At 57.3% G+C, this 25978-nt stretch overlaps 1 protein-coding gene across 2 annotated transcripts in view; it reads left to right on the top strand.

Annotated features, from left to right (window-relative positions):
* Window positions 1–777: 777 nt before the first annotated feature.
* The window catches only part of FAM222A (family with sequence similarity 222 member A), a 28388-nt gene continuing 3187 nt past the window's right edge, over window positions 778–25978 (top strand). Inside the window, exons 1-2 of one of the 2 annotated variants that reach the window (XM_030233064.2) lie at window positions 778–909; window positions 16195–16313. In XM_030233064.2, coding sequence (XP_030088924.2) covers window positions 16232–16313 — 82 coding nt within the window. In that variant the 5' untranslated portion in view covers window positions 778–909; window positions 16195–16231. Of the gene's footprint in view, window positions 910–16133; window positions 16314–25978 lie in introns of those variants that run through there. The other variant, XM_030233065.2, reaches the window with a different exon arrangement.

The raw sequence follows: 25978 nt of genomic DNA, 5'->3' as shown, positions 1-25978 counted from the left end.
GCTTCAGCCTGGCTCTCATTCCCCGTTAACACCGGACATGTCACCTCGCCGTCCCCACGTGGTCCCCCACGGCAAGCCCCTCACGCCAGCAGGACCACAACTCCCATGACGCCTCACGGCGCCCCTCAGCCCCACGGCGGGGCGACGGCGCGCGGGGCACGCCGGGAAGCGCAGTCCCGCCGTTCGGATTTTCCCGCTCGAGGAGCCGGCGGGTGAAGGGGGGGGGGAAGGAGCAGCACGTCCGGCGGCGACGCTCCGCCCCCTTTCTCCCCCTCCCCGCAGGACGCGGCGCCGTAGCCATGGCAACGCGCCGGGGGCGGGGCCGAGCCGCGTGCGGCCGCCGGGCCCCGCGCGGGGCGCTCAGAGCCGCCGCAGCCGCGCGCCGGGCGGGAGCCGCGAGCCGGGGCCGCCCCGCCAGCGCCCCCCGCCCCGCCCCGCCCGCCGCGACCCCCGCCCGCCGCCGCCGCCGCCATGGAGCGCTGAGCTGCCGCCGCCGCCGCCGCTGCCCCCTGCGACACCCACCCCCCCCGCCCCGCCCCGCCGGGCACCGACCGCCGCCGCACAAAGGAACCGGGGGCAGCCGCGGTGTGATGCCCCGCGGGGTCGTCGCGCCGCCCCAGCTCAGCCGCGCCGGGTGGATTTGGGGTTAATTAATTTTTTTTTTTTTTTCTCCCCGGATATTTTTGCTGTTCCTGTTCCCCCCCCCCCCTTTCCCCGCGGTGCTCCCCGCCGTCCCCCGCCGGGGCCGAGCGCCGGGACCCGCACGCTGGCCGCGCACGGGGCGGGGCGGGCCGCCGGCGGGGCGCGGGGCCGGGCGGGCGCCGCCGCTGCTGCTGCGCGGCCCGGGGGGGGCGGCCCGGCGCGCCCCGCAACGCAGCGCCCGCAGCCGGCCCGGATCCAGCTCTGACGGTAACGGGGGTCCGGGCACCGGGGAGGTCGGGGGGTTACCGGGCGGGGGCGCGGGGAGCGGGGGGCTCCGCCGGCTCCCGGAGCGCAGCGGAGGCGGTGCCGCCGCAGCGCGGTGCCCGGTGGTGCCCGCGGAGCCGTCGCCGCCGGGGCCCGGCTCGCCCGTCGCTACCGGATAGAAACGGGAACAACTTTTGGTTTTTGTGGTTTTTTTTTTTTTCATCCGATTTTTGATTTTTAAATGGCTTTTTGGGTCGCCTGACTCATAAGTGGAAATAAAATATCCACGGGTGCCTCCAGGAGGAAAGCTGAGACACTTCCAGCGGGAGCCGACCGGGAGCTGCCACCTTTGCTGCGACCCTTTTCTGTCCCTTTTCGCCTGGGGAAAAAAAAAAAAAAAAGGGTTTTCTCCTCCGTCCCGGGCAGGAAAGCGCCCGATCCCACCGCGACACCGGAGCGGGTGGTGGCAGAGCAGGACCCCGCCATGGACCCCGCGCCTGGTGTGGATCCCGCCGGTCACAAAGGAGAGGGAAGAAGGACCCACCCAGCGATGGTTTATTTAACACCCGTCTCCCTGGCTGCCTCCGCCGGGTCAGGAGGCTCTGCCGGGGAAAATCCTCTCTGGAAAAAGCTCCGCTGATGAGGCAGCATCCCTGTGGCGTCTTCTGGACCATCGGCGCTGGGAATACCATTCACCGGGGACGAGGCATCGTGGTCCCCGAGATCTCCTGGGCAGCACGGCTGGGCATGCACCGGGGCAGCCGCCGGCTCCAGCCGGGGACGGGCGAGCTGTGCCGCCTCTCCGGCTCGGTCCCCGGCAGAAATGAGGTGTCGCCGGTGCCAGCAGCTCAGCCCCAGCGTCCCAATCCAGCTCCGGGGAGAGCCGTCACATCGTGGAGATTTAATGGCTGGAGAGGCAGGGCCTGGACGCAGCGAGCCGGCGGCGGCACGGCACGGCACAGCTCAGCTCGCTGCAGGGCACGGCTGCAACCGGGGCTCGGCTTCGGCCCTGCGGGTATTTCCGAGGAGAGGCAGTGGCAAAGTTTCCCAGCCGTGCTTGGTGTTTGCCAAGGGATGAATTCATTGGCATTGGGCAGTGGTGTTTTGCCCGGCTCTGGTTGTCTGGATCTCCTGTAGGGAGGTTTTTGATACGTATTTATGTGTGTGTATATATATATTTTATATATATTTATAAGTGCATCCTCCTGCTCGGGATACTCTGGCTGCAAGCAGCTTGTCCGGGTGGGTGAGGAGCTTTCAGGGAGGATGGAGTGGCCGTGGGGCTCTGCAGGCATGGGGACAGAGCCAGGCGGCCCCTCTCTCAACAAGGAGTGTCCAGCATCGTTCTGGGGATAATTTAGTGTAATTTGGCAGCTTTACCCCTTCTCATGCCCCTGTGGTGGGGTTTGACTGCCTGCTGTGCCGGGCACATGTCGCTGGTCAGTGGCCACACACGTGGCCATCGCTCTGGTGGGACCCTGGCCGGCAAAGCTCTCACACCCAGGCTGTGGTGCTGGGGAGTGAGGTGGGAAACGTCCCTGGCAGAGGGCACCCGGCATCCTGCGGGGGATTTTTCTTACGAAGGATCCATAAAACTTTGAGGAGTGCATTGTCGGTGCCGGGGAGCCCCGGTGTGAGCCGGGTGCGGTCGGGTCGGGCGGCCTCGAAGCCGTGGTGGAGGGAGAGGGGAGCTCTCGCCGCGGTGCCTTTTGCTTCCCTTGTGTGTAGAGCAGGGGAAGGGAAAGCCATTCCCTGGGAGCACGGCTTGTTTTCCCAGCTTCAGGAACAGCTTTCCTGCTGGTGTGAGGGTCAGTACCAGTAGGGCACGTTCTGGATGCTGGAGCAGCAGCGGCTGTGAGCTGGGCCCTGTTTCAGCCAAGCGTGTCGTCAAAAATTGCAAAATCTCGGTGTGAATATCTACCCTCAGGCTGGAGCAGGGAAGCCCATGGAAGGAGGACATGAGTGGCTGCTGCCAGGCTGCTGAGGCCACATCACCTCAGTTTTTTAGCCCCTCTGGTTGCCTGTTTTATTTGAGCCTGAAATTCGTCCATCTCTGAGCGGGCTGTAGATTACCCCCTTCTCTCCTGGAGCTGTTTTTTAATTGCGTGCTGCTGTCCTGCCCGGGGAAGGGCTCTGGCAGTGGGACCGAGGGTCTCCCTGTCCTATGACCCCACTGGGGTGATGCCCTCGAGCCGGGTGCCCCATCCCCGAGCTGTCCCCGCGCTCCCCGCCGTGCGTGCGGCATTAGCGCCGGGCGCTTGCATCCCTGCCAGGCGGCAGAGTTAATTTTTGCCTGGAGCGGGTTTCCTGCGTGGCCTCAACTTGTGTGGGAAAATCTGCGGTGAAGCCGGGCAGCCCCGCTCCCTCTCCGGCATGATCCTGCGGCACAGGGAGCGGTGGGCTCGGGAATGTGTGCTGGGAGCCAGCCCACCCCAGCCCCCTCTGGCTCTCGGGGTACCACGGGCAGGGATGCGGGGTCCTGAAGGTGGAGGGTGATGGCAGAAGGACAGCAGGATGTGTGTCCCTGGGTAAGGTCCTTTGCTGGTGGTGTCTAATCCTGGCATGGAGGCAGTGTGTGTGTGACCCCCCCAAAGCTGGGGACGCTGCAGCTGGTGGGGTGGGCCGGGGGCTGCACCTGCCAGGACCCCTCTCCCGGCCCCCGCCGGCATCTGTGCCGCCGCATGTCCGTCTGCAGCAGGCGCATGCATGCAAAAATAAGACATTTCTTCTTTCTCTTCTGCCTGCGCATTCCTCAAAAAGCTAATATTCATGAAAGGTAATTCAATCAAACCACGATGCCTATCAGCTAATGCAGCAAAGCTGGCGCAGGGGTGAGAATGGGAGCCAGGAACACAAAAGCCCTGTTTTATTACCTCCTGCTTGCCTGAGAATTGCTTTTCTCCCTCGAGTGAGCCGGCTAAAGCTGGCTTTATTATGTTAACCTATTTGCGTGTCAAGAGCTATTGTGCCTCTCTTTATCTGTGTTTGTATTTGCTCGATGCAGGGAATAAAAGGACGAGGCGAAAATGGATGGCTGGTCAGTGCTCCGCACTCTGGGGGCACTGATTGGTTGCTAAGTGATTTGCATCCCCGGTAATCGCTTTTATCTCGGAAGGATGTCGTGTATAATTATAAGCCTACTGACATCTTTTGAAATCTGCCTAATGGGTGTTTTTAATTTACATGGGAAGCAGGGGCTATTTGTGTTGCTCTGATTACAGGTTGGGCGAGTATATGGGTTAAAATACAGATATTTCCATAGATGCGGGGCACCGGCAGGGATGAGGCTGGGATTTTTGGCAAGTCCCTGCTTGCCTAGGGATGGGTGGAAGAGCACAAGTCGCCGTGTGTGAGTTTGGGGTTTAATCCCTCAGCCCAGTGCACAGACTGTTGTGGTGCTGCTCCGGGGGCTGGTCCTGCAGCCATCCCGTGAAATACAGCACGAGGTGGGCTCCTGGCTGCTGCCAGAGCCAGCTGGACCCCCAGGACCCCCCTCTGCAGCCTGGGATGAGGTATGGAGGGGCTGTGCCACTGAGTCCCCACTCCAACCATCTGTCCCAGCGTGGTGCTGATGGGAATGGCACGAGGGGACAGCCTGAGCTTCTTGCTCAGTCCCCCATGCAGGGACTACCTGTAGAAATGGTGTCTGGGGGTACCTGTGGAACCATCAAAGCCCCAGCTGGGTTCACGTGGGATGAGTTCACACAGCCATGGCAATTAAAGCTCCTGAGCACCTGTGCCAGCCCTGGGCACCTGCGTCCAGCAGGATCCCAGCAGGGTGACTCGCTGGAGCTGCCGAGGCATCAACAGGGTCCAGGGTGAACTCCCCCTGCTAGGGACATTGACAGGCCTGTGGGTGCCTGTCCTGGGCAGACAGTAGGATGTGGGTGCTCTGAGATTGTCCCTTATGTGCCTGGGTGCAGAGGAGCCACCTGTGGGAAACATCCTGGCAGGAATGCTGTGCCAGCCTTGCCAGTGGCACACTCGATTTCGTGTTTCTATCTGTGCTATTGGAAAAGCAGAGCTCTGAGGTGCAGGCAGTGGTGAGATGTAGGGTCTTGGGGTCCCCCCAGGGCTCTATGCACTGGGACTGGGTCACCTCAAACATGCAGAGGTCCTGAACTGAGGCTGGTGCTTGTGACAGGCTCAGGGGCTGGGCTGGCTGAGAGTGTGGGGCAGGTGACCCATGGGGACAGGTCCAGCCAGCTGCCTCCTTACCTCCTCCTCCAGGAAAGGCCAGGACTGAGCTGCAGGCACGTTGCAGCTCCCTCAGGCCGTGCACAAGGTGACCCCATCCATTTGCAGGGCTGAGGTGGCTCCGGAGCACACAGTGCTGCTGTTCTGAGCAGGACAGGGTGCAGGAAACACAGGGCATGGGAAGAGTTGATAGAGAAGGCAAGTGCTGGACCCCACACCTTGGAGCTTGGGGTGCTGGGCCCCCCTGCACAGGCAGCCCCATCCCATTCCATCTCATCCCATCCCATCCCAGCCTGTCCCGCTGGCGAGCGAGCGGCGCGGGCGCCGCTATTTATGGCTGGCTGTAAACAAACTCCCAATGAAAGAAAGTTAATGACCTGAGACTGACAGGAGCCTGCTGGGAGTTTTTATAGCCCCTGGGACTCCTTTTGCTAAAGAGAGAATACATCAGCGTTTTAACCCAAAACGGCGAGAGCCGTGCGCTGCGGGGGCGGGGGGACAGCCCCAGCCTGGGGAGGCGTTCCAGAAGGGCTGGTGCTGGGTGAGGAGGGGGCCTTGGTCGGGGGACCTTGACTCTGTCTCCCTGTGTGGGACTGGGATTCACAGCCCCCTTTTTGAGGAGGCACGTCCCGGCGTCGGGGGCTCTCCAAGGCTTTGCCATCTGCCTCTTGTAGGTCATCTCTCTGCGCTCCAGGCAAGAGCGGGGGCTGGCTTAGCGTGGCTGGTAACCACACACTAATAAAGCCTTAATACCCTGCAGCGGGGAGATTTCACTGTCAGAGATAAATATTCATATTGCTTTCCAATTCAGCCTTGGCTGCACGACAAGGGCGCCGTGGGGGGAGACGGGAAGGCTGCGGTGTGGGGCTCTCCGAGCCCCGCTGGCTGCCCTGCCTGCTCCTGCCTGCCTGGTGTGTTTAATACCGTGCCCTGGCTAATTGTGGGCTGTGAATATCATGCCCAGGGCTCTCAGGGGACAGGATGGTGAGCGTGGCACAGGGTGCCCCTCTCGCCGTGCTCCCCGCCTCCTCCTTCGCCGCCGCCGCGCGCACGCAGCCTCCATCTGCACGCGACGCTTGATTTACCGAGAAGAGCTGGCAGTTAAACCTGACAAATTGAAGGCAGTTTTAAGTGGTTCAGGTTAATTAATAGTCAGGGAAGTATCAATTTTTTTAAGGGATGCTCTTGGCTCGCGGGGAGAGCTGGAGTTTGACTTTGCCTTTGGAAAGTAACACCATCTGCTCGGGTGGGTGCCCACGGGCAGGGGGATGGAGCTGGGCAGGGGGATGGAGGCAGGCAGGATGCTGAGCTTGGTGTCACTGCTCCAGCTCCTGTCCCACAGCCTCACATTGCTGCTGGTATTTCTGACCCCAGCTTGCTGAGGGGACAGGGAGGGACAGGGCTGTCCTGTGTGGCCCGAGCTCCACTGCTCATCTCAGTGTCCTTTGTGGCTCTGGTTGTCCTCTCTCCTGGGGTCTGTGCCATCTCTGCAGTGCCAGAGGGGGAAGCTGTGCCAGTAACCAGAGAGATTCATCCATAGCCACGTGCAGTGGCACAGCTGGGTGGCTGCAGTGTCCCTGCTCCTGTGGAGGACCCTGAGCGTGAGCAGTAGCTTTACCAGGTTCATGGGGTCCATCCTGGGCTGGGATTGGGAGCTGACGTGGATGAACTTGAGCAGCAGACGCTCCCCTTGGTTTCTGCACACATGACCCCCGTGTTCACGTCTGCCAAGTCTGGGAATGCTGAGGGGGGGACAGATTTTAGAAACATCCCAGTGAAAGAAGGTTAAGGTCTCCTATAAGGAGGGGAGATGGCCAGGCTTTGAGTGTGTGCAGCACAGGAAGGCTCCCAGCTGTGTGAGAGAAAGTCTCCGTGGCACAGGGACCTGAGCTGTGTCTGTGACTGTCACGGGATGCCACAGGGGTGGGCAGCTTTGGGATCTGGCTCAAGGCTGTGTCCCAGAGCAGCACAATCCCTTCAGACAGGCCATGTGCTCTGTCTTTCCCAGCATGGAGCCGGATGCAGGTGGAAGTGGTGGGTTTCCAGCAGCCCTAATTCTTGGGAATATGAGAGATTAGGGTTAGTGACCATTTTTTAACTCAATAAAGGGGAAGACAAGCTGGAGTCTGCAGTCCAGAGATATAATTAGTTCGCAGCAGTGGTGCTTTCTTGATTTAGCTTCAGAGAGCAGAACAAGACAAGGATGTTATACCCAATTAGCAATAACATACAGCCCGAGCCTCGCTAGGTGAGATAACAAGCCATTTTTATAGCTCTTCTTTACGGACTTTTTTTTTGGAAAGGTGGGGGGGAAGAAGAAAGGGACTGAGTCCCGATTCCTTTTCATCAGGGAACGATTATTAGTGAGCTCAGAAAGCCCAAAGCTGAGTGATCTGTTGGCCAGTGCAGATGGTAAAACAAATCAAAGAGCTCAGAGCCGGGCTGAGGCCATCTCTCCATCCAGCTGGGGGAGGCTGAGCAGGTGACAGCCGTGTCCCGCCAAGGACACGGCCAAGGGCCACCCACACACCCTGGATGTGCTGCTGCGAGGCTTTGTGGCACATGGCCTGGCCGTGCTGCCCGCGGGGAGCCGGTGCAGGTGGGGCTGTGCTGTGCTCGGGGTGTGTCCCACGGTGGGTGACCCCGAGCCGTGTCCCCTGCAGAGCCCCGGTCAGATCCGATGGCAGCCGCCTGCCGTCTGCCAGCGCCGCGGTCCCTTTGTATTGCAGATCGATGGCCATCGATTTTTCCTCCCGTGTAAACCTGCCCGGGTCGGGTTTTTGTGCACGTCTGGCTCTGGCTCTGCCGTGGTCGGAGCAGCCCGTGCTGGTCCCCCATCCCACCCAGCTCCCGCTCGCCTCTGCAGCAGTGAAACTCAAGGACATCCGGAAAAACAGCCTTGTAAAGAGTCGGAAAAACTCGGGTTTCATTAATCAGCTGTTAATGACGGGCTCTGCTGTTCGGTGGGGTATTTGCAGTCTCTCTCCTCGCTCCCCAGGGCAGCAGCCCCAGCCCCTCCTGAGGCACCGGCTGGGGATGAGGCTGTGGCAGCTGCTTTGGGACACCTGTGGGAGCAGAGTGTCCCCCCTCAGCCTGGGAACACTCCTGCTGCACAGAGGACTCAGTGTGGGACACATTCCTGCTGTTGCCCCCCTGCAGCCACCCCTTCCGATGGGGCAGAGCCTGGGGATGGATGGAGCAGGAGGCTGCTGTCCCCTCCGTGTCCTTCCTGTCCCCTTGTCAGAGTTTTACAGCCTGACAGGCAGTGGTGTGGCTGCATGGGACCGCTTGAGCTCATCCCACCACGCCCCAGCCCACCCGCTGGAGCTGGGCTGGGACATCCCCGCTTGTCCCCACCGGGAGCCGCTCTCCGGGGCTATTAACACCCCGCGATGATCATCAGCTCTCGTCGTAATCATTAAGACTATTAGAAAGAAATGTTGGCTCGCAGCTCGTGTCAGACTTTCCGTTCTGCTTTGCAAACGCGCACAATTAATGCCAATCAGGCGGGGGAGGCAGCCAGCTCCGATCCCGGCTGCTCCCAATCCCGGCTGTCAGCTCTCCCCATCCCGCCTGGTACATTTTCATACAATTGCTATAAACATCTGAGGGAAACTCCGTGTTCTTCGGCAGCGCTGAGTATTGTTCTCTGTTCCTTTTAATTACTCGGCATTCAGCGGCTCATCCGGCCTCCGGATCGGTGGGGAAAGTAGGGATTTGTAAAACAAATAGAGAAATCTGGAGAGATGCCTTATTTTCCCATTCAGTGGCTGCCTTAGGTTGTCTATAGCTAAATAAGAAAAAACTGTTTAGTTTTTCTTTGTCTTTTTCTTCCTCCCCTTCCCGAGTTGCTTTCTTCCCAAGAGGGCACAGCCTGGTCCCTCTCCCCAGGGAACCCCAAAAGAAGGGTGAGCTTGGGAGAAGGGGGGGAAGAGCTGGAATTACTTGGCCGGATGGTGGTATAATCCTTGTTACAAAAGTACACATCAATTATAAGAATTCCTACAGTAATCTTGGAAATCTATCTTTTCTGCTGAACCAGCTCATTAAAGAGCACCATTCATTTCCATCTCTCCGGGTGAGAAGGGTTTAAATCTCCAGAGCTTTGTGTTACCAAATAGACTGAGGGTGATGGACTCGTGTTAAATATTAAAAGGAAGAAGTTGATTTTTATTTTTTTTTCCCTTTTTTTCCCCCCAGACCGGCAGTGCAGACAAAGTGGAACATAAGGAGGGGAGGATGAGGGGTCCCTGCTGTGAGAAGCTTCCCCAGCTGTTGATGGGCAACACAGGGCTGTGCTCAATGGGTGCCTTTGAGGACCCCCCCACTCCTCCCTTGGCCTGGGGACCTCTCCAGCACTGGGGGAGGAGGGAGGGAGCGAGGGAGGTTTCGCCAGGCCACCCTGGCAAGCCCCCGAGCCTGCGCCGGAGCCGGCCGTGGCACAGGCAGGGCTTTTGTGTGCCGGCAGGGCAGTGGGCGGCTGCAGGGTGAGGGACGGGCACAGAGCCCCTTTGTGTGCAGCTGTGAGCAGAGCAGGATGTGGGATAGGGCCCAGCCGTGGGGATGGGGAGCTGGTAGCCAGGGATGAGGAGAGGTAGCCACGGATGGGGAGCAGGACCGGGGATGGAGAGCAGCGGCCGGCCGGGGTCGAGGGCGGCACGGGGCGGTGTGTGCGCTGCGCCGAGGCTCTGTGCAAACATGTTAATTTGTTTTCTTTCTTGCCTCGCCTTTCAGGGTAATTGGTTGCATTTGAAGCCTTTGTGAAAGCCTTTGATTATAGTAATTTCAGCAGCGCGATCTACCCTGGATTCCTTCGTCAGATTCTTTCACAGCTCCAGCACTTGGGGCTGTAATTACGGAGAGGAGCGCGCCCGGCTGCCGAGTGTGGGGCAGCTGGATGGGGCACCATGGCCATGGGAGCACAGGGACTGTCACTGCAGGGGACAATCAAACCCCTGGCATGAGGCAGGAGCGAGGCAGGATGGGACAGGAGCTGTGATGGGAAGCTTTGGTCTCTGCTGTGCTGAGTTTGTTGGGTCTCAGCTAGAGCTGTGGATGCTGCCATTGCCCATGGCGTGGTTGCCCATGCTGGAGTTGTCTCCTGGCTTGTTGGGGTCCAGAGTGCTTTTAGTTGCTGCTGCATGGAGCCACTTGGCTTTTCTGCTGGTTGATCCTGGGTCTGTGCTGGGGCTGGGACTAAAGCTCATGAGCATCCCATGATCCATGAGGGTCAGCTCCCCAATCCATGTGCAGAAGGAAGACATGGCATGACTGTGTCAGATCAGTGAGGTTTTGCTCTGAGGAGCTGGTGCCACATCTGAGGGGCCACGTCTGTACATGTCTGGCAGGACCTGGCAGATCCTGCCCACCCGCTGTGCGCTGGCCCTGCCGGGACCTCGGTGCACACAGCCAGGGCTGAGCCCTGCCAAAAACACCAATGGCACCCGAGCGGGGCCCTGACCTTTGCTAACAGAGCTGCTCCCCCCTTTCTCCTGGCATTTTGTTCCCAGTCCCACGTAATGACCTTCTCGGCAGCGCCGTGCCAGCGTCTGCCACTTCCAATTACCCACGGCTGCTCGGCGCCCGCCGCAGCACGCGGGGCTCCTTCCTCCCTGGCAGGATGGCAGCAGGGCGGGGGGATGCTGCACTCTGATCCCCCACCCTCCTGGCTTGGGGAGCCTCAGGAGCCCCCCAAAAGCACCCTGGGCTCTGGGGTCCAGCCCCAGGGTGCTGGAGGTACTTGGCTTTCCAGAATCATTATTAACCTGTTCGAGAGCTGTTCCCGCTCGCAGCGAAAATAGATCTTTAATCTCTGCCCAAAATAGCTCATTTGATGAGAGGCCTCCTTAAAGCTGACACATAAATTTAACCAGGCCGCCCGAGCCCTGCACAGGGACGTCTGCAAATGCTCAGCAGCACTCGAATTGTGGGGTTTTTTTAAATTCCATCGTTGCGGACACATCTGATACCCTGTTTCTTCCTTAGGGTCTTTGGAAGTGCTCAGGAGGTGATTTGCCGTGCCCTGTCCCAGTTCCTTTCACCTTGCTTGTGAGCAAAAGGTTATTTTGGGGTATTTTTTCATGTTGACTCTCTGGTGTAGTCCAAGGGGTTTCTCCTTGGCGCTGCCACAAGAGCAGAAACCTCATTTCTAGGTGAGATGGGAGAGACATGAGATGCTGCTCTAGGACGCCTGTAGCAGTGAAGGTCCTGGTCCAGTGCCACTCTGTCCCTGGCACTGTGCCATGGCTGGTAGGCTCCATGCCATCCTGGTGTCACAGCAGCCCAAAAAAGTGGGAAATGAGGGTGCTCAGGGTGTCACAGCTCTGCTCAGCACCAGGTCTGGGGCTCGTCCCAGCACCAGGTCTGGGGCTTGTCCCAGCACCTTCCCAGCATTTCCACAGAGCACGGGCTGGGAGAAGCCACTTGGCTGCTCTGGGTCTCTCCCCCAGCCCCCCACAGTCCCCACATCCCAGCGAGCCCCTGAGCAGCAAAATAATCACTTCCAGCATCATTATCCATCGCAAACCCCAGCTTCCAATTTTAATCAGAGGAGCTGGTGTTGCTTTAAGATCTGCGGGTTTTAAAGATCACAAGAGGGGTTAGAGAAAATTACCCTTGACTCTTACATGCTAATGTAATCTCTAACCAGATCTGCAGCACTGCAGCTAAAATTGCTTTTTAGATTAACATTTAATTATTAACAGGGCCCCCTGAAAGGCCTGGGGCTGGAGCACGCGGAGGGGAGTGGATTATCCAGGCGGGATGAGGGAAGGTCGGGCGAGGGAAGGTCGAGGGGTGACCTTTGGTGACAAACTTTGGGTTTTATTTTACCTGATGCTCTCCGTGGTTCACAGTGGGGTGACCTTTCTGTGCTCACCCCTTATAGGGCTGAGCTGTGGCATCGCTGCATCCCCTCCTCCCTAAATCTGGATGGGAGACGTGTACGGCAGTGCCAGGCAGCAGCACCAGCCAAAATCCTGCACGCCCTGCAATGGGGTGGGCATCCACTGTGTGCAGAGGGGAATCCTTCCTCCTCTGGCACCTCCTCACCCTCGCCATGGGATGGGAAATCAGTATCTGTGGGACCAGTGGTGGTGGCAGTGGCGGGGGGTGGTGACAGGGAGCTCGGTGTCCCTGGGGCTATGGGGAAGGGGAGCTCCATGCAGGTGTGGTTGGATTCTCCTCCCTCTGTGTAAGGATGAGGGGCAGGAGTGTTCCCAGTAGTACTTTGCACACCAGGGGCCAGTGAGGGTTTTTGCTTTGTTCCTCTGGCTGCTGCCAGCCTTGGCCTTGCCCTGTGCTGTCCGTGTGTCTGGAACTGTCAGGAGCCTCCTGTGCCTCTCCCAGCCGGGGTCACCCCTCACCTCCTGTCCTTGTGCCAAACCCAGTGCTGGCTTTTGATAGCCAGGGGAGACATGGCCATGGTGTGGCTCAAACGGCTTTGCAGCAACCCTAGTCCTCTCCCCTCTCCCAGCCCCAAAAGCTCCCTTTTGATAGGATTGCACCCCAATAACACCCAGGGAAGGATCTGGATGTATTCCGCCACAGCCTGGATGGTGACCAAGACCTTGTCCCTCACCATCCCTTCCCTGCCACAGCTCAACAGCCACACAGACCCACTTCGGGCTGAGACTTCAAAAGTTCCTTTTTTCTTTTCTCCCCCCCTCCCGTCACATTTTCTTTTATCTAAATCCTCGCCTGCAAAAGCCTCTATCGACAGCTGCGCTGGCCTTATCTCGCGGGAGGGACCTTCGCAGGGCTCTCGGAGGAGATAAGCCCGACTTATCAGCTGCTGATGTCAGAGGAGGTGCCAAACCCTCCCATCACTGGGGCTTTAGACATAGAGGGTGGTGGTTTTTATTAAAGTCACAAAGACCTTGGGCTTATAAATAGTATGATGTTGAGATGGATTAGCTGGGTGTGGGGCAGGATGGAGTGGTGGGAGAGGTGAAGGATGGAGTTGTGGCTCCCCCATCCCTGCAAGTGTTCAAGGCCAGGTTGGACAGGGCTTGGAGCAACCAGGGATAGTGGAAGAAACCCCTGTGCATGGCAGGGAGTGGGACAGAATGGGCTTTAATGTCCCTTCCAACCCAAAACATTTGGTGATTCTATGATGCCAGAGTTGTGGGATGTGGGGCTGGGTCTCCTTGGGGACCTTGCCCAGATGTCCCCAAGATGACCCCACTGTTGGTGGGACTCGCCCTGTGCCCCAGTGCTGGATGATGATGGGTCCAGGGGCACAGCCTGGGCAGAGGCCATGTGGACTCGGGGCGTTCCAGCAAAACTGCTGAGTGTTGCCTTCCCTGCCACGAAAGAGCCAGAGCAGCTTGAACTAAATCGGATCCTGCTGATTGGAATTAGTTCAAATGCAGATGGAGCTAACTAAGCCGGCGCTAAGCGTTGGACAGCCCAGTGCCCAATTCCCATCAGCTGATTCAGGGGCTTTTCGGAGCGGCATTAGCGAAATGCCACCGTGGCACAGATGCCCATTGTGCCAGGCGCCCACCCGCTCGCCCACGGGCCTTCTGGGGCTTGGGGCTCTCTGCAGGCTTCCAGAGGTGGACAGATGGACGCTGTTCTGGGGTTGTGGCACCAGAGCCTTGGTGGTTCTGAGTGTGCCTGTGAAGATGGGGTGAGGCACAGCGTGGCTGTCGGAAAAATCATCTGGGCTGCGAGACGCCGGGCGATGGGGGCAGCAGCAGGGTCTGAATTAATCGCTGGCTTTATTCACTTTGGCGTGTGGCTCCCGCGCTTCTCCCACCTGCTGCCTGTGGTGATACAAGCCCAGGGTCGGGATGGCTCCAGGAGGAAGCTGGGCTGTGCATGGCAGGGTGCAAAGAGCAGTGGTGGGGACAACCTGTGCCAGCGTGGGGTGTCCCCAGGGCTTTGCTGGGCCCTCAGTCCTGTGACAGGCTGCATCCACACCCTCACTGTGCTATCACATGGGTTTGGGGACCCCCTGGGTACCCCAGGGGACCAGCAGGGACCTGATCTGCATCCAGCAGTGGCACGAGCCGCCTACGCCGCCCGTGTCTGCCAGGGACACGGGTCAGTGTCCCCGTGAGGAGCTGCCTGGGCGCGGGTGACGTCCGCCACTAATCGGCCAGATGGTGACACCCGGCGGGACGCCAGCCCTGAGGTCACCGCGGAGCTCAGGCTCAGGTACGGCAGGAGCTGGTGCCATCATCCATCTCCTGCACGGCCGTGGGTGCTTTGATTTGTGGCCACTCTTTGGGGACAGGGACAGGGATGGGGATGAGGTCAGGGTGGCAGCTCCCATCATGGAAAATCCGGGCGCTAGGCACGCTCTGGGGGAGCCGAGGCGCCAGGAGCGGGGCTGCGTAATGAACCCCGAGTCCCGGCGGGGAGAGGAGAACTCCTGGCAGTCAAGTGCGTTCAGGCTCTGAATAAGAAGCACTTCATTCTCTTTTCAAATTGTATAATTTCTGCCTGATTGTAATGGCATATTTTAAAATTACCAGAAATCGAAGCCAGAAAATGGATACGGCTGCTTTTACTGCGAGCTGCGTTAACAAAGGATATGTAATGCATGAAATAAAAACACCTCCCTGCCCCCCTCCTTTTTTTTTTTAAGACAGTAATAGGAGAAAATTGGTTTTGAAACTGAATAAAAGTCCCTTTCAGAGGAAATCATTTCTTTCAGGGTACCTTTGCTGAAAGTAAAATAGTGAATAATGAAAGGTGGTTACATGATTGTCTTTCATTTAGAGAGCGCGAGGACAGATGGAATCTGGGAGAAATGCACGATTGGAATAATTGCATGGTAACAAGGCGCTTGTTGTGAAATTAGTATCTTAAGAAAGTAGTGAAAAAGGCTTTTACTCATGAATACTTCATTATTAGGAGAAAACAGCACAATTTGGGTTCTCCAGACACCTGCTCGGTATTAGATGACTTCCTCCCCTCCCCTCCTCCTCCTCCTCCTCCTCCTCCTCCTCCTCCTCACACCTTTTCCTGATGAGTCTCTCCTTGTCCCTGGTTTGCTGGGGAAGTCAGGGTGAGACCCTGAGCCTGATGAGCTCAGCTGAGGTATGGACACCCTGCATGGATCCCATCCTGGGGATTATCCCAGAGCCTGTCACCCCCTGCCCGGGGGAGGGCACAGAGCAGAAGTGAGCAGCACAGGTTCCGTTGTCTGCCCTCATGGTGGCTATGAAGGTGTTTTAAAAGAGTGACATTTAAACCAGCAGAGCTTGGAGAGCCCGGGCACAGCTCAGGGAGCATCAATCCATGCTTTGTTTCCTGGTGCTGATGGTCACGGGCTCTGCCCGAGGCCACCACGTGCCTGAGGCCACCACATCACTCCCCTGCACTGGGACATGTGGGAAACATCCCGGATGGCTGCAGGAGGGCACGATTCCCCCACAAGGGAGAAAATGGAGTGATGTACTCAGCAGTGACACCATCCATGATGTCCAGTTGTGACCCCCAGCCATCTGTGAACGTTCAGCCAGAGATCAACAGCGCAGGAGCTGAAACACTGGTGGATGGGCACCATGCTGCTCCTGCCCACATCTCCCTGCCCTCTCCGAGTGGGAATATCACTCCCTGTGCCAGCTGGAGCAGTGGGAGGCTGTCAGCAGCAACTGGTTGTACCTCAGGGCCCCGGCGAAGGCTGGGGACGGATGTACAATGAGCAGCACCGTGGTGACGACGACTTTGGCCTGACCCCTCCAGCTTTTGTCGAGCAGATTTTGATGCCAGCTGGGAGCTGGCAGGACCCCGAGTGGGATGTTAACAGTGTCTTTCCCCAGCCTTGGCTGGGGTCACTCCGTGCCAGGAGGCACCGGCTGGCACGCCTGGCACCGCGGCGACGCCCTGGCTCTGCCATATTCCCGGTGGGAAGGGCAGAAAGCTCCGCAGGAAGCTCAAATCACCTGCTGAGACCTTCATATTTATTTCATATACATCCCTATTCATTTCAGGCTTTCAGAGTTAGTTGTTTATCTCCAGAGGAGCGAAGGCACTGAGTGTTGGGGAGCTCCTGCCGGGTGGGCACGGGGGTGGTGGCAGGGGGTGGTGGCAGGGGGTGGCAGGTCCCTGGCTCACCGTGTGTCTCCTCTCTTGCAGGGTGTGGGGCGGCAACGCCCGCAGGGAAGCTCAGACCATGCTGGCCTGCCTGCAGAGGACCCAGAACCCCCCAGCCCAGCACCTCCCCTGCCCCAACAAGGCGCTGGAGCCACGCAAGTGTAAGTGCCCCTGGGGCGGGCGCCCGCTTTGATGCTGTTTCCTTTATTGAAAAAGACATTTATTTAACCGATAATTAAAAAGAGCAGGAGAAGCGGGGAGGAGAGGGGGAGGAAGGAGCCAAGATAAGCAAATTAAATTGGGTTCTGTGGTTGATAAGTCCAACTTCAGCAAATGTTGCAGAGCTGCCTGGGAAGCGTGGCGGCAGCAGAGGATGGTGCAGTCGGCCCCCCAAACCTCCCCAGCCCTTCCCCCCCTAATTACTTTCCCCGTTTGTGCCGCAGCTCGCCTTCCCCAGGAGCTGGCCTTTCAGATAAGCTGTAAACTAGTTACATTAAAATGGGATCCAAAAGGTCACTCCGGCAAAGCACCTGTCTCTCCCAGCCTTTGTCTCTCAATCCAAACCGTGATTAAATGTATATTTAATGAGCCTGCTTTAGGCAGGCGTGTTTGACCTCCCCGGCTGGGAAAGGCGCATTAAGATTCTCAAGTGATGAATGTGTGTTTTAAAGAGGGGAGTGGATATTTTTCTGCTGGTCTCAGTTGGATTTTTAAACATTGCTGGCTGAAGACAAATCAGCTGCTAAAGCTCTGCTTGTTAGGCTGTGACAGCCCCCGGGTGTTTGTTTAATGAGCTGGATTTTCCTGTAGATGTTTTTTTTTTTTCCCTCTACCTGGGCACTCTGAGCAGCCAGGTGAGCTGGGCATGGGGTTTGGGCAAGCTGGGCACGGATTTTGGATGATGCTCAGCCTCTCTGGGGATCCTCAGCATCGCTTCAGCATTGCACTGCCAGCCAGGAGGGTTATTTATCCCTGGAAGTTCTTTTATCCCTGAAACTTATCATGTTCATGGCCACGGACAGGGGTTGGAGCAGAAGGTGTGCCTACCCATGGCAGGGGAGGGGGGAATGGATGATCTTTAAGGTCACTTCCAGCACAAACCATTCTGGATTCCATGATTTTTTTGTGTGAAGCTTTCCAATGGCCAGCACAGGGAATAGGACACCCAGGCCAGAGGTGGGGTTTTGGGCACCCAGGTGTCACAGTGCAGTTTGCAGTGCACTGGAGCATGCAGTGCCTCCCAGGTCTCCTCCTTTTTGGTGTCTGGAAGGAAAAAGGATGCTGCTCTTGTAAAATTATTCGTAATCCGTCACGCCTGAGCATCGTGGCAGCACAGGGCTGGCGAGAGGTGTCCAGCTGCTGGAGCACCTCGTTGCCATGGAATAATGAGCTCAGCCATGGCCACATGGTCTGAGACCCACGGGCAGATTGAGCCTGACAGGGTTTTCTGGAGACTGGAGGTGTTCAACATTGAGAATCTCTGTGTGAGCTCATTGTGATCCTGAGGTCAGGATGCACCTGCTGGTCCCCGCAGCATTCCCAACAGAGCTAAGGACCATCTCAGCTCATGAACAAAGCCCAGAGGCACCTTCGTGCTGGGGGGGCTGGTGCTTTCTAGCATTTCCCATCCTGCCATAGGTGCTGAAATAAGGAGAGTTTGGGAAGCAGGAGCCCTTATGTGGTGTCACATACCGTGCCATGGGTGTGAGAGATGCTCCTGGATACAGCTGTCCTGGGAGGGTTCCAGCCCCAGAGTCCCAGTGGTCCTGGAGTTGTGCCAGTGGGATGAGGGCAGAGGTTTGACCCCACCCCAGACCCTGGCAGTGTGGGGTACCCAGGAGACAGAGACTGATCTCACCCCATCCCTCGGGCAGGACCGTGCTCAGCTGAGATCTCCAAGAGACTTGTGTCCCCCAGGATGGGTGGCAGCAGCCAAGCTCCTGCCCAGACCCCCACGCTGCACTCACCACTGGCTGCCACCAGCCAGGTCACCTTAATCAAAGTTTAGCTGCCCGTATGTTTCCGCTCATTACGGGCAAATCCGGCACGTCTCGCTCCTCTCTGCCTCCTGCCAGCACAAATTAAATTGCAGGTGACATCCAGGGCCACGCATCTGGCTTGGAATACAATTTTCCCTTCCTTATTTATGGCACCTGTGGGAAGCAGGGTGGAGGAGCTGGGAGCAGGCACGGGGCTGAGCTCCCGCCGCCGCCGGAGCGCCCGCCGGGGAATCGGCGCGGAGAGCGCGCTCTTCAAACCCGGCGCAATTTACAAGTGCCTCTGATTACTTAATTTGCTCCTGAGTATCTCAGTAATTATCTTTATGGGTCTTATTTCTGTCCTCTGGCATTGTTTCTGTCGATATTAAATGAGTCTGGCTCTCGGCACATTGGCCGTCTGGCCCGGCACCACTGTGAAATCCTATTATCCTGCCCGCGCCGCTGATTAATTTTGGTATTAATTTCACGTAAAAGGTGAGCTGACTCATTTTCCTGCCCATGCAGGGAGCTGCTGGTGCCTTCACCCCCTGGTTCTGCCCCTGGCCTTTCCTGCTGATTGTTTTCCCCCCCCATCTCTGTGCTCCCACGTCAGTGTGGCTGCATCCCAGCGGGCCCAGAGCATCCCACAAAATCCATCCTGATAAAGCTGGAGGTGACTTCGCTGCTGTTGCCAGTAGTATTCCCAAGGCTGTTCCACAGCAACCAGCCTGGCATGCCTTGAGGTGGATGCAGGAAGGTGTCAGAGCCCTTCCAGCCCTGCCTGTGCCTCCCTCCTCCAGCAGAGGAGCAGGAGCCTGCAGAGCAGCAGCATCCTCAGGAAAATATCACGTCCAATTAACTCCAGCAGCCTGGTCCCTTTTGATTTTATCCTGAGCGCATTACAGGAATCCTGAGCTTTATTTAAATTATAAATCAAATAATGCCCCTCTCAGCTTGGCCAAACTCTTTGTTGCTCCCACTCTCTCAGCAGTCACGGAGCAGTGGATGATATTTAATGAAATGTTATATTCCATGTGCCCTCCTCCAGCCGGCCTGGGGCTGGGAGTGTGGCAGGGAGCAGGATGTGTGTCCCCCTAAAGGGGCTGGGAGCCGTGGGGAGTTCACAGAGGTGAACCTGGTGAGCATCCTCTGTGGCCTAAAGAAAGATGGAGAGGGGTTATTTACAGGACTGTGGAATGGCAGGATGAGTGAGAATGGCCTCACACTGCCAGAGGGAAGGGATAGATGGATTTTGGGAAAAAATTCTTCCTTGTGAGGGAGGTGAGGCCCTGGCACGGATTGCCCAGAGCAGCTGTGGCTGCCCCATCCCTGGAAGTGTCCCAGGCCAGGCTGGACAGGGCTTGGAGCAACCTGAGATAGTGGAAGGTGTCCCTGCCCATGGCAAGGGGTGGAACAGAATGAGCTTTAAGGTCCCTGCAACCCCAACCAGCCTGGGGATTCTCTCACCATTCACATCCTCCATGCCAGGGGTCCCATGGGAGCTGTCACCTCAGCCCTAAGGGGACAGTGTTATAAATGGCTCTTTGGGGTGGCACAAACCCTCCTGGGGCCCATCTGGGTATTTAAACACTAACGAGGGGATGGCCCTAATGAGAGGTGATGGCCAGGGCTCCCTGCCAGGGACTCAGCTCCAGGGTCACCCACAGCTCTCCCTGCACCTGTGGGGACTCTCATCAGTGATAAACAGTTAATTGCACACAGGATGAGGCCCCATTTAATGGCCTCTCGTTACCCAATTCTGCTTGTTCCAAGGGCATTTTCATTAGAGTGGCTGCAGCGAGGCTTTGCTTTTGTACACACCCATAAAATATCATTTTAATTTCATGAGGGGTTACACATGAGTGAAGTAAGATTAATTCTTTCATTTTCAGTTTCTGGAAGGGATCGGTTAATGATGGTTCTGTGTATTTATATACGTGCCATAAAAAGGAGTTCAATTAACTGCTGGGCCCAAAATGTGCTGTTCACTTGCACTTTCCCTGCCAGGAATTGCTGCAAAAACACTTTTCCATTGGTCATGTGTGGAGGGTGAGTTGGGGCTGCTCAGTGCCCATCTCCTGCCAGGTCAGAGCCCTGGATTTGGGGTGGCCTTGGCTGGTAATGGTGCAGTGCACGAGGAGGTTTGGTTTGTGTCCAAACTTCCCAGGATTGTGATGGTCCATTGGCCACAGAGCAGGTTCCTGGGTACTGGCAGACCCCAGGATGGGGCACCCTGCTTTGGGGGTACCCACCCTGCTCCTCTCAGCAGGTACAGAACCTGTGTCTTAAATTAATGAAAGTATTAATTGGCTGTGGATGAGTGAGCAGATGGGCTGGGGGCAGCTGGGATGAGCTGCAGGGCCAACAGAGGTGGTGGGGTCCCCTCCTGGTCCCGGGGTCCTTCAGAGGCTCTGTGGTGAAATGGCATCAGGGCTTCTGAAAGGTGGCACTGGGATGGCATGGGGGTGGCAGTTGTGTTGGGGTGCCCTCAGGGCTGTGCTTAGGCAGCGTTGGGTGACATGTAGGTGACATTAGAGCAGTATTGTGGCAGCATCATGGTGGGGCTGAGGTGGCACTTGAGTATCGTGAGGGTGGCATCAGGGCAGCATTAGGGTCCGCTGGGGTGGCATCAGGATGGCACTGAGGTGGCACCGGGGCATCCTCGCGCAGGGGCACGGTGGCAGTGGTGGCACAGAGCACGGTGCCTGTGCCGGGCTAATACCTCGTGCAGGAGACAAATGGGAAGTGACACGTGTGTGTGTAGACGGGTATTTGTGGTGACGCTTTGACTGCAGATAATAAAGTGCTCGCCCCGAGGTGATCCAATTCAGCAGCCGCCTCGGCAGAGCCGCGCGCGACGAGGGGGAGAAGAAAGGGGAGGAAGAAAGGCCCGTCTGAAATGACATGTCAGCCTAAAAAGGGAACGTGTTAACGGATGAATATCTGGGGACGGCGAGCCCGGCGCTTCCCTTTGTGCTTTGTCATGAATTTTGTTGTCTTTGCAGATTCCGGCGCCGCCGCCGCGCGGGGTTTGCCACCTACGGTTATTCAGATGGATTTCTCCCGCTGTTATTGCTGTAGTTGGGTTAATTTAAGCCCCCAGAGCTGGGGTTTGTCTCGGCTCCTGGCACAGGGGATGCTCCACACCAGGCTGGAGGGGTCCCGTAGTGGGGGCTGTGCCATGGGGATGCAACAATTTTGGGAACATCCCTGCTTGCCCTCTCCATCCCCTTCAGTGATGGGGAGGCAAGCAGGGACCCCCACGGCACCTCTGCACCACCCATCCTGGGGACACTGTCACCACTCCGTGCTACCCATTCTGGGGACACTGTCACCATAGAAACAGCTGCGAGTGGGGGGTGGGAGGGCCGGGGGATGTGGCAGCCGCCCAACCTGCCTGGAGTGAGTGAGGGGCATGGCGCCCACTGCTCCCTTGCCTGGCAGCACCCAAAAAACCACGTGGCTGCTCTACCCCTGCACCCCCCCCATGCCCACCCATTGGGCACCCTGGTCTGGGCAGGGCAGCATCCCCCAGCCACCCCCCAGCTCCATCTGGGACCCCCTGGAATGTGCCCTGCCCTTGGCTGGGTGTCACCGGCTCCGTGTGCCAGCTGTGCCAGGCTCTGCCCTCCAGGGCAGCCAGATCCTGCCAGGCAGCTTTGCTACTTGGGGCACAGACCCAAAACTTGAAGGACTGTCTTGATTTGTTAAATGTAGCAGCTTTTGTTTGTTTTCTTCCAAGTGTTTTCCAAATATTGAGGTTTCTTCCAAGTGTTTTGCAAATATTTAGGGTTTAGCTTTTACAAAATCTGTTCCCAGCGTGGCAGGCAGAGAAGAAGGGGATTTTGATGCTTTTTGAAGCTTTGAAGGCACTGGGATCGCTTTGCTGCAAGGGGAACAGGGATCCTGGTCCCAAAGCTGGGGACGAGCTCTCTGCTCTCACAGAATTTAATTCATTTGGAGGCTGCAGCATTATTATTTTTTAATAAGAGCCATTGGTACGGCTGCTCAGGTCCCCAGTGTGTTCCTGCCTCTGCCCAGCATCGCTCCCCTTCCCACCCCTCCTGCCCCTGTGCCAATTGAAAATCCTGCCTAATTGCTGCCCTCCTGCCCTGGCAGCTCTGAGAGGCCAGGCAGGAACAAACCAGGAGCTCAGGGCTGGAAATGCCAGTGCTATTCTGGAAGAGGGGCAGGGCAGGACAGGGATGGAGGGTGAGGATGAGCAGGGAGGGTGAGGTTGGGTAGGATGCTCAGGGCTCCAGGAAAATGCCCCTTTCCAGGCTGAATGTGGCAATGGGACCACATGAAGACAGAGCTGGGAGCAGACGCTTTCCTTGAGCTGATTTTTTTGGGGTCGAGCCCTCCATTGCAGCTTTTTTCCCATCTGGAAAAGGGGTGAAAAGCCTTTTCCTTTGGGACCAGGGGAAGGCCAGGCCCATCCCCTGCTCAGGGAAGCTTCCAGCCAGGCACACGTCGCCGTTGGCAGCTTTATAAAGATTCCCTGCCGAGATTACTTCTTTCATTTATTGCAAAATATTGTAGCGCTTTCGATGTGCAAAAATAAGGATTGTCCCATCTTATCTCGGAAGGAATGGGGGGAGGGAGGGAGCTGCACGTGTCTCTCGTGCTGCTGTTAACCAGTGAGGTGCTGTGTCCTGCCACATTCCCTCTCAGCTTCTCCCTGAGGAGTCCTTGCTCAGGGCTGTGGTGCTGCTGGTGCTGATCCCCAAATTGTTCCTTCTGTGCACCCAAACATCCTGCTCCCCATCCCCTTCCAGAGCTGGGCAGCTGCCAGGCAGTGCAGTCTCATGGAGTGGGAATTAAAGGCACAAATTGCTGGTGCCCATGCTCATCCTCCTCCAGGGAAGAAGGAATCCAGCCAGGGATGTTATTCCAACACCATCCTGGGGGACACACAGGCACCTGGGCTGTGGGAGCAGAGTGGAGCTTCCTTCTGTGTGCAGAGTGTCCATCCTGCCCTTCCTGGTCCAGAGCATCCTTCCCAGTACTGAGCATCCTTCCTAGTAGTGAGGATCCACTCTGTCCTTCCTGGTTCCAAACTTTCCTCCTGATCCTCAACATCCTTCCCAGTATTGAGTATCCTTCCTGGTCCTGAGCATCATTCCTCTCATTCCTGCTCCTGGGCATCCTTCCTGGTGCCGTTTTGATCCCACAGCTGCTTTAACCAAGTTAAACCAAGCTAACCCTTGTTAGCTTCCCTTCCCTCCTTTCTTCCCATCTTCCTTTTTTTTTTTCCCTAGACCTTGTGGGCTGTGGCTGCAGCCAGGCATGGTGTGGGGGTCCCTGGGGACACCAGGGATCAGAGGAATGCAGGGGATGCAGGGAATACTGTGCATGTGGGGATTTGGGAGATGCAGGGAATGCTGGATGTGTGGGGGGTGTGAGTGATGCCAGCAGCAGATGGGCACGTTTGAGGAGGTTTTGGGAGGGGTTTCTCCCACCTCTCCCACCCTTCCTGCAGCCATCCCTGGTCCCTGTTGGACATTTTGCCTCATCCTGCTGCTCTGGGCACAGCAGGGCTGGAGCTCCCTGTTCCATAAACTGGAGATTTATCCCGGACCGAGGCCCCAGCGGGGTCTGGGATTTACATCTGTGTCTGGGACTGGGTTTGGTGGCCAATTTGCTAAAGTAAAAAGTTGTTTAGCTGGAGGCATAATCTCATAAGCCCGTGCTGCCATTAGCTGGGGTCTCCTCGCTGCCTTGGCTTTCCAATAATGCTCCAAGCAGAAGCTCAGAGTAATATAAAAAGCCATCGGATTATTACTGCGGGCGATGCATTTTCCATTTACAGTAATAAAATACCGAAGAAACAAAACAATTTAAAATTCCAATAAAATTCAAACCAAATCTTCGGCTGCTGAGCAGATTCAATTATTTAGCTGTTATTGAGTGCAGGCTGGAAAAATAGAGCAGGTCAGGGAGGGAGGGGGAGCTGGGGTGGGGGGGCGGGGGGTGTCGGACGCGCATCCCATGAGAATGCCAGTGAGGGAGGGAGTTAGGAGGCAGGGAAACATCTGGGAGGAGGGGCCGGTTTAGGGATGGCTGGGAGGTGGTGATGGCTGTGCCGGCTGTGCCTGGGCTGGGTTTAGGGAGGGTAAGGTGATGATGGCTGTGCCGGCAGCCCTGCCTCCCCGACCCGCGATGCTCCGGGTTCAGGAGGAGATGGACAGGGAGGACAAACAGCGAGCGGCAGTGTCGGGGCCGGCTGCGCCCGCCTGTGCCGGGGTGGCTCGGGCGAGTTTGCATCTCGCAGCAATTAGAGCCCGCTGGAAAGCAGTAATTACTGCGGAGAGCGGCAGCGCCGCAGCCGCCGGCGTGCCGGGAGAGCGGCTCTCTGTAATTTTCCCGGCGGGGGTGCGGTGCGTCACCCTGAGATGTGACAACACAACCGAATTGGTGGCTTGTCACATCCAACGCAGTTGGAGCAAAGAGGCGACAAAGGCTGCTGCGGGCACGCGCCGGGGCTGGCGGGTGGCGGTGCCCTCGGATCCAGGCTCGGATCACCCGGCTTGTCCCGTGGCACAGGGCCAGCCCTAAAGTGTCACCTATAGCCTCAGTGCTTGGGGACAAGGTTTTGGTTATCCCCGTCAGGTGACCACAGGTGACACCACCTCCTTCCCTCCCTCTTGTAAAAGCCCCTTGGTTTTTTAATGTTTTTTCCTCAGAAAGGAGTATTTCCATGGTATGGGCTCATTAGGGATTCTGCAAGTGTCACCAGCTAATTAGTGTCGTGTTAATTGAGTATTCAGGATGCTGCCACCTCCAAGGACAGTGGTGCTGGCGTGAAGGGGAATGCAGATGTGCGTGCTGTGCCGTTCCGTGCCGTGCCATTCCATGCTGTGCCTCTGGGCAGAGGGGTCCCGTTCTCAGCCCCCTGTACCCACTGGCTCTGGGGTTCCCATGCCCAGCAGAGCCCCCTCAGTGTGCCCTCACTGCCCTGCTGGCTCTGCAGGAGCTTCCCAGAGATGGGAGACTCAGTGGCTGGGATGTCCTGGTGCCACACGTCCTCACGTGTCCTGCCCGAGGGAGCTGCTGGTGCTGCTGCTCCTGTGTTCCGACAGCTCTTCTAAATCCTCCTCAAAGGCACTGGTTTTAATTGGCTTAATACACTCGTTAATAACAATGTCTATTTAAGACACCTGTAAAAAGCCCATAACATCAGCTTAATGGGAGCAATGGCTGGCGCAGGCGCTGGTCCTGCCTGGGCAATTCCTGCCCTGATGGAGAGCATGGGGAGCACGGAGAGTGGCCATGGATGGAGAGCATGGAGAGCATGGAGAGCAGCCACAGCCTCGCTGCTATGTCCCCCCTCTGCTGCTGGGAACAGGGGTGATGTGGAGAGTCACAGATTCCAGTGCATCCCTCCTGCTGAATCCTGGTTTTAAGCAATGCCTGGTTCATCTGGGCATGTCACAGCCGTGGAAATGTCACTCAGAGCAGGATTGGGACAGGCAATTCCCTCACAGGGAATGTGGAATGTACCCAGAAGTGCAGCTCTTGCATGGTGACTTTGCCACCCAGGATGTGGTGGCATCAGGGATTGCTGATGCTGGTGGCATCATGAGCAGACTGCTCCAGGTACTGAGGGACTGAACTGCCTAGGAAGGCTGGACATCCCCAAACCCCCCAGTTTTACCATCTCTCCCTTGCAAAACTGGGCAGGCACCAGGTCTGGTATTCCCAGTGTGCTGTAGACATCCCTTGGCAGGGCTGGGAATTTTGGAAACCAGCTGGGAACCAACCATCATTCCTATGTTCCGACACGTACTTGCACGTGCCTGCGTGTGAGTGTGTGTGTGAGTGTGTGTGGAGATTTTAAACACCTA

Source organism: Serinus canaria, chromosome 15, assembly GCF_022539315.1.
Source record: "Serinus canaria isolate serCan28SL12 chromosome 15, serCan2020, whole genome shotgun sequence".
NCBI classification, from domain to species: domain Eukaryota; kingdom Metazoa; phylum Chordata; class Aves; order Passeriformes; family Fringillidae; genus Serinus; species Serinus canaria.
This window is presented reverse-complemented; position numbering and strand designations above follow the sequence as displayed.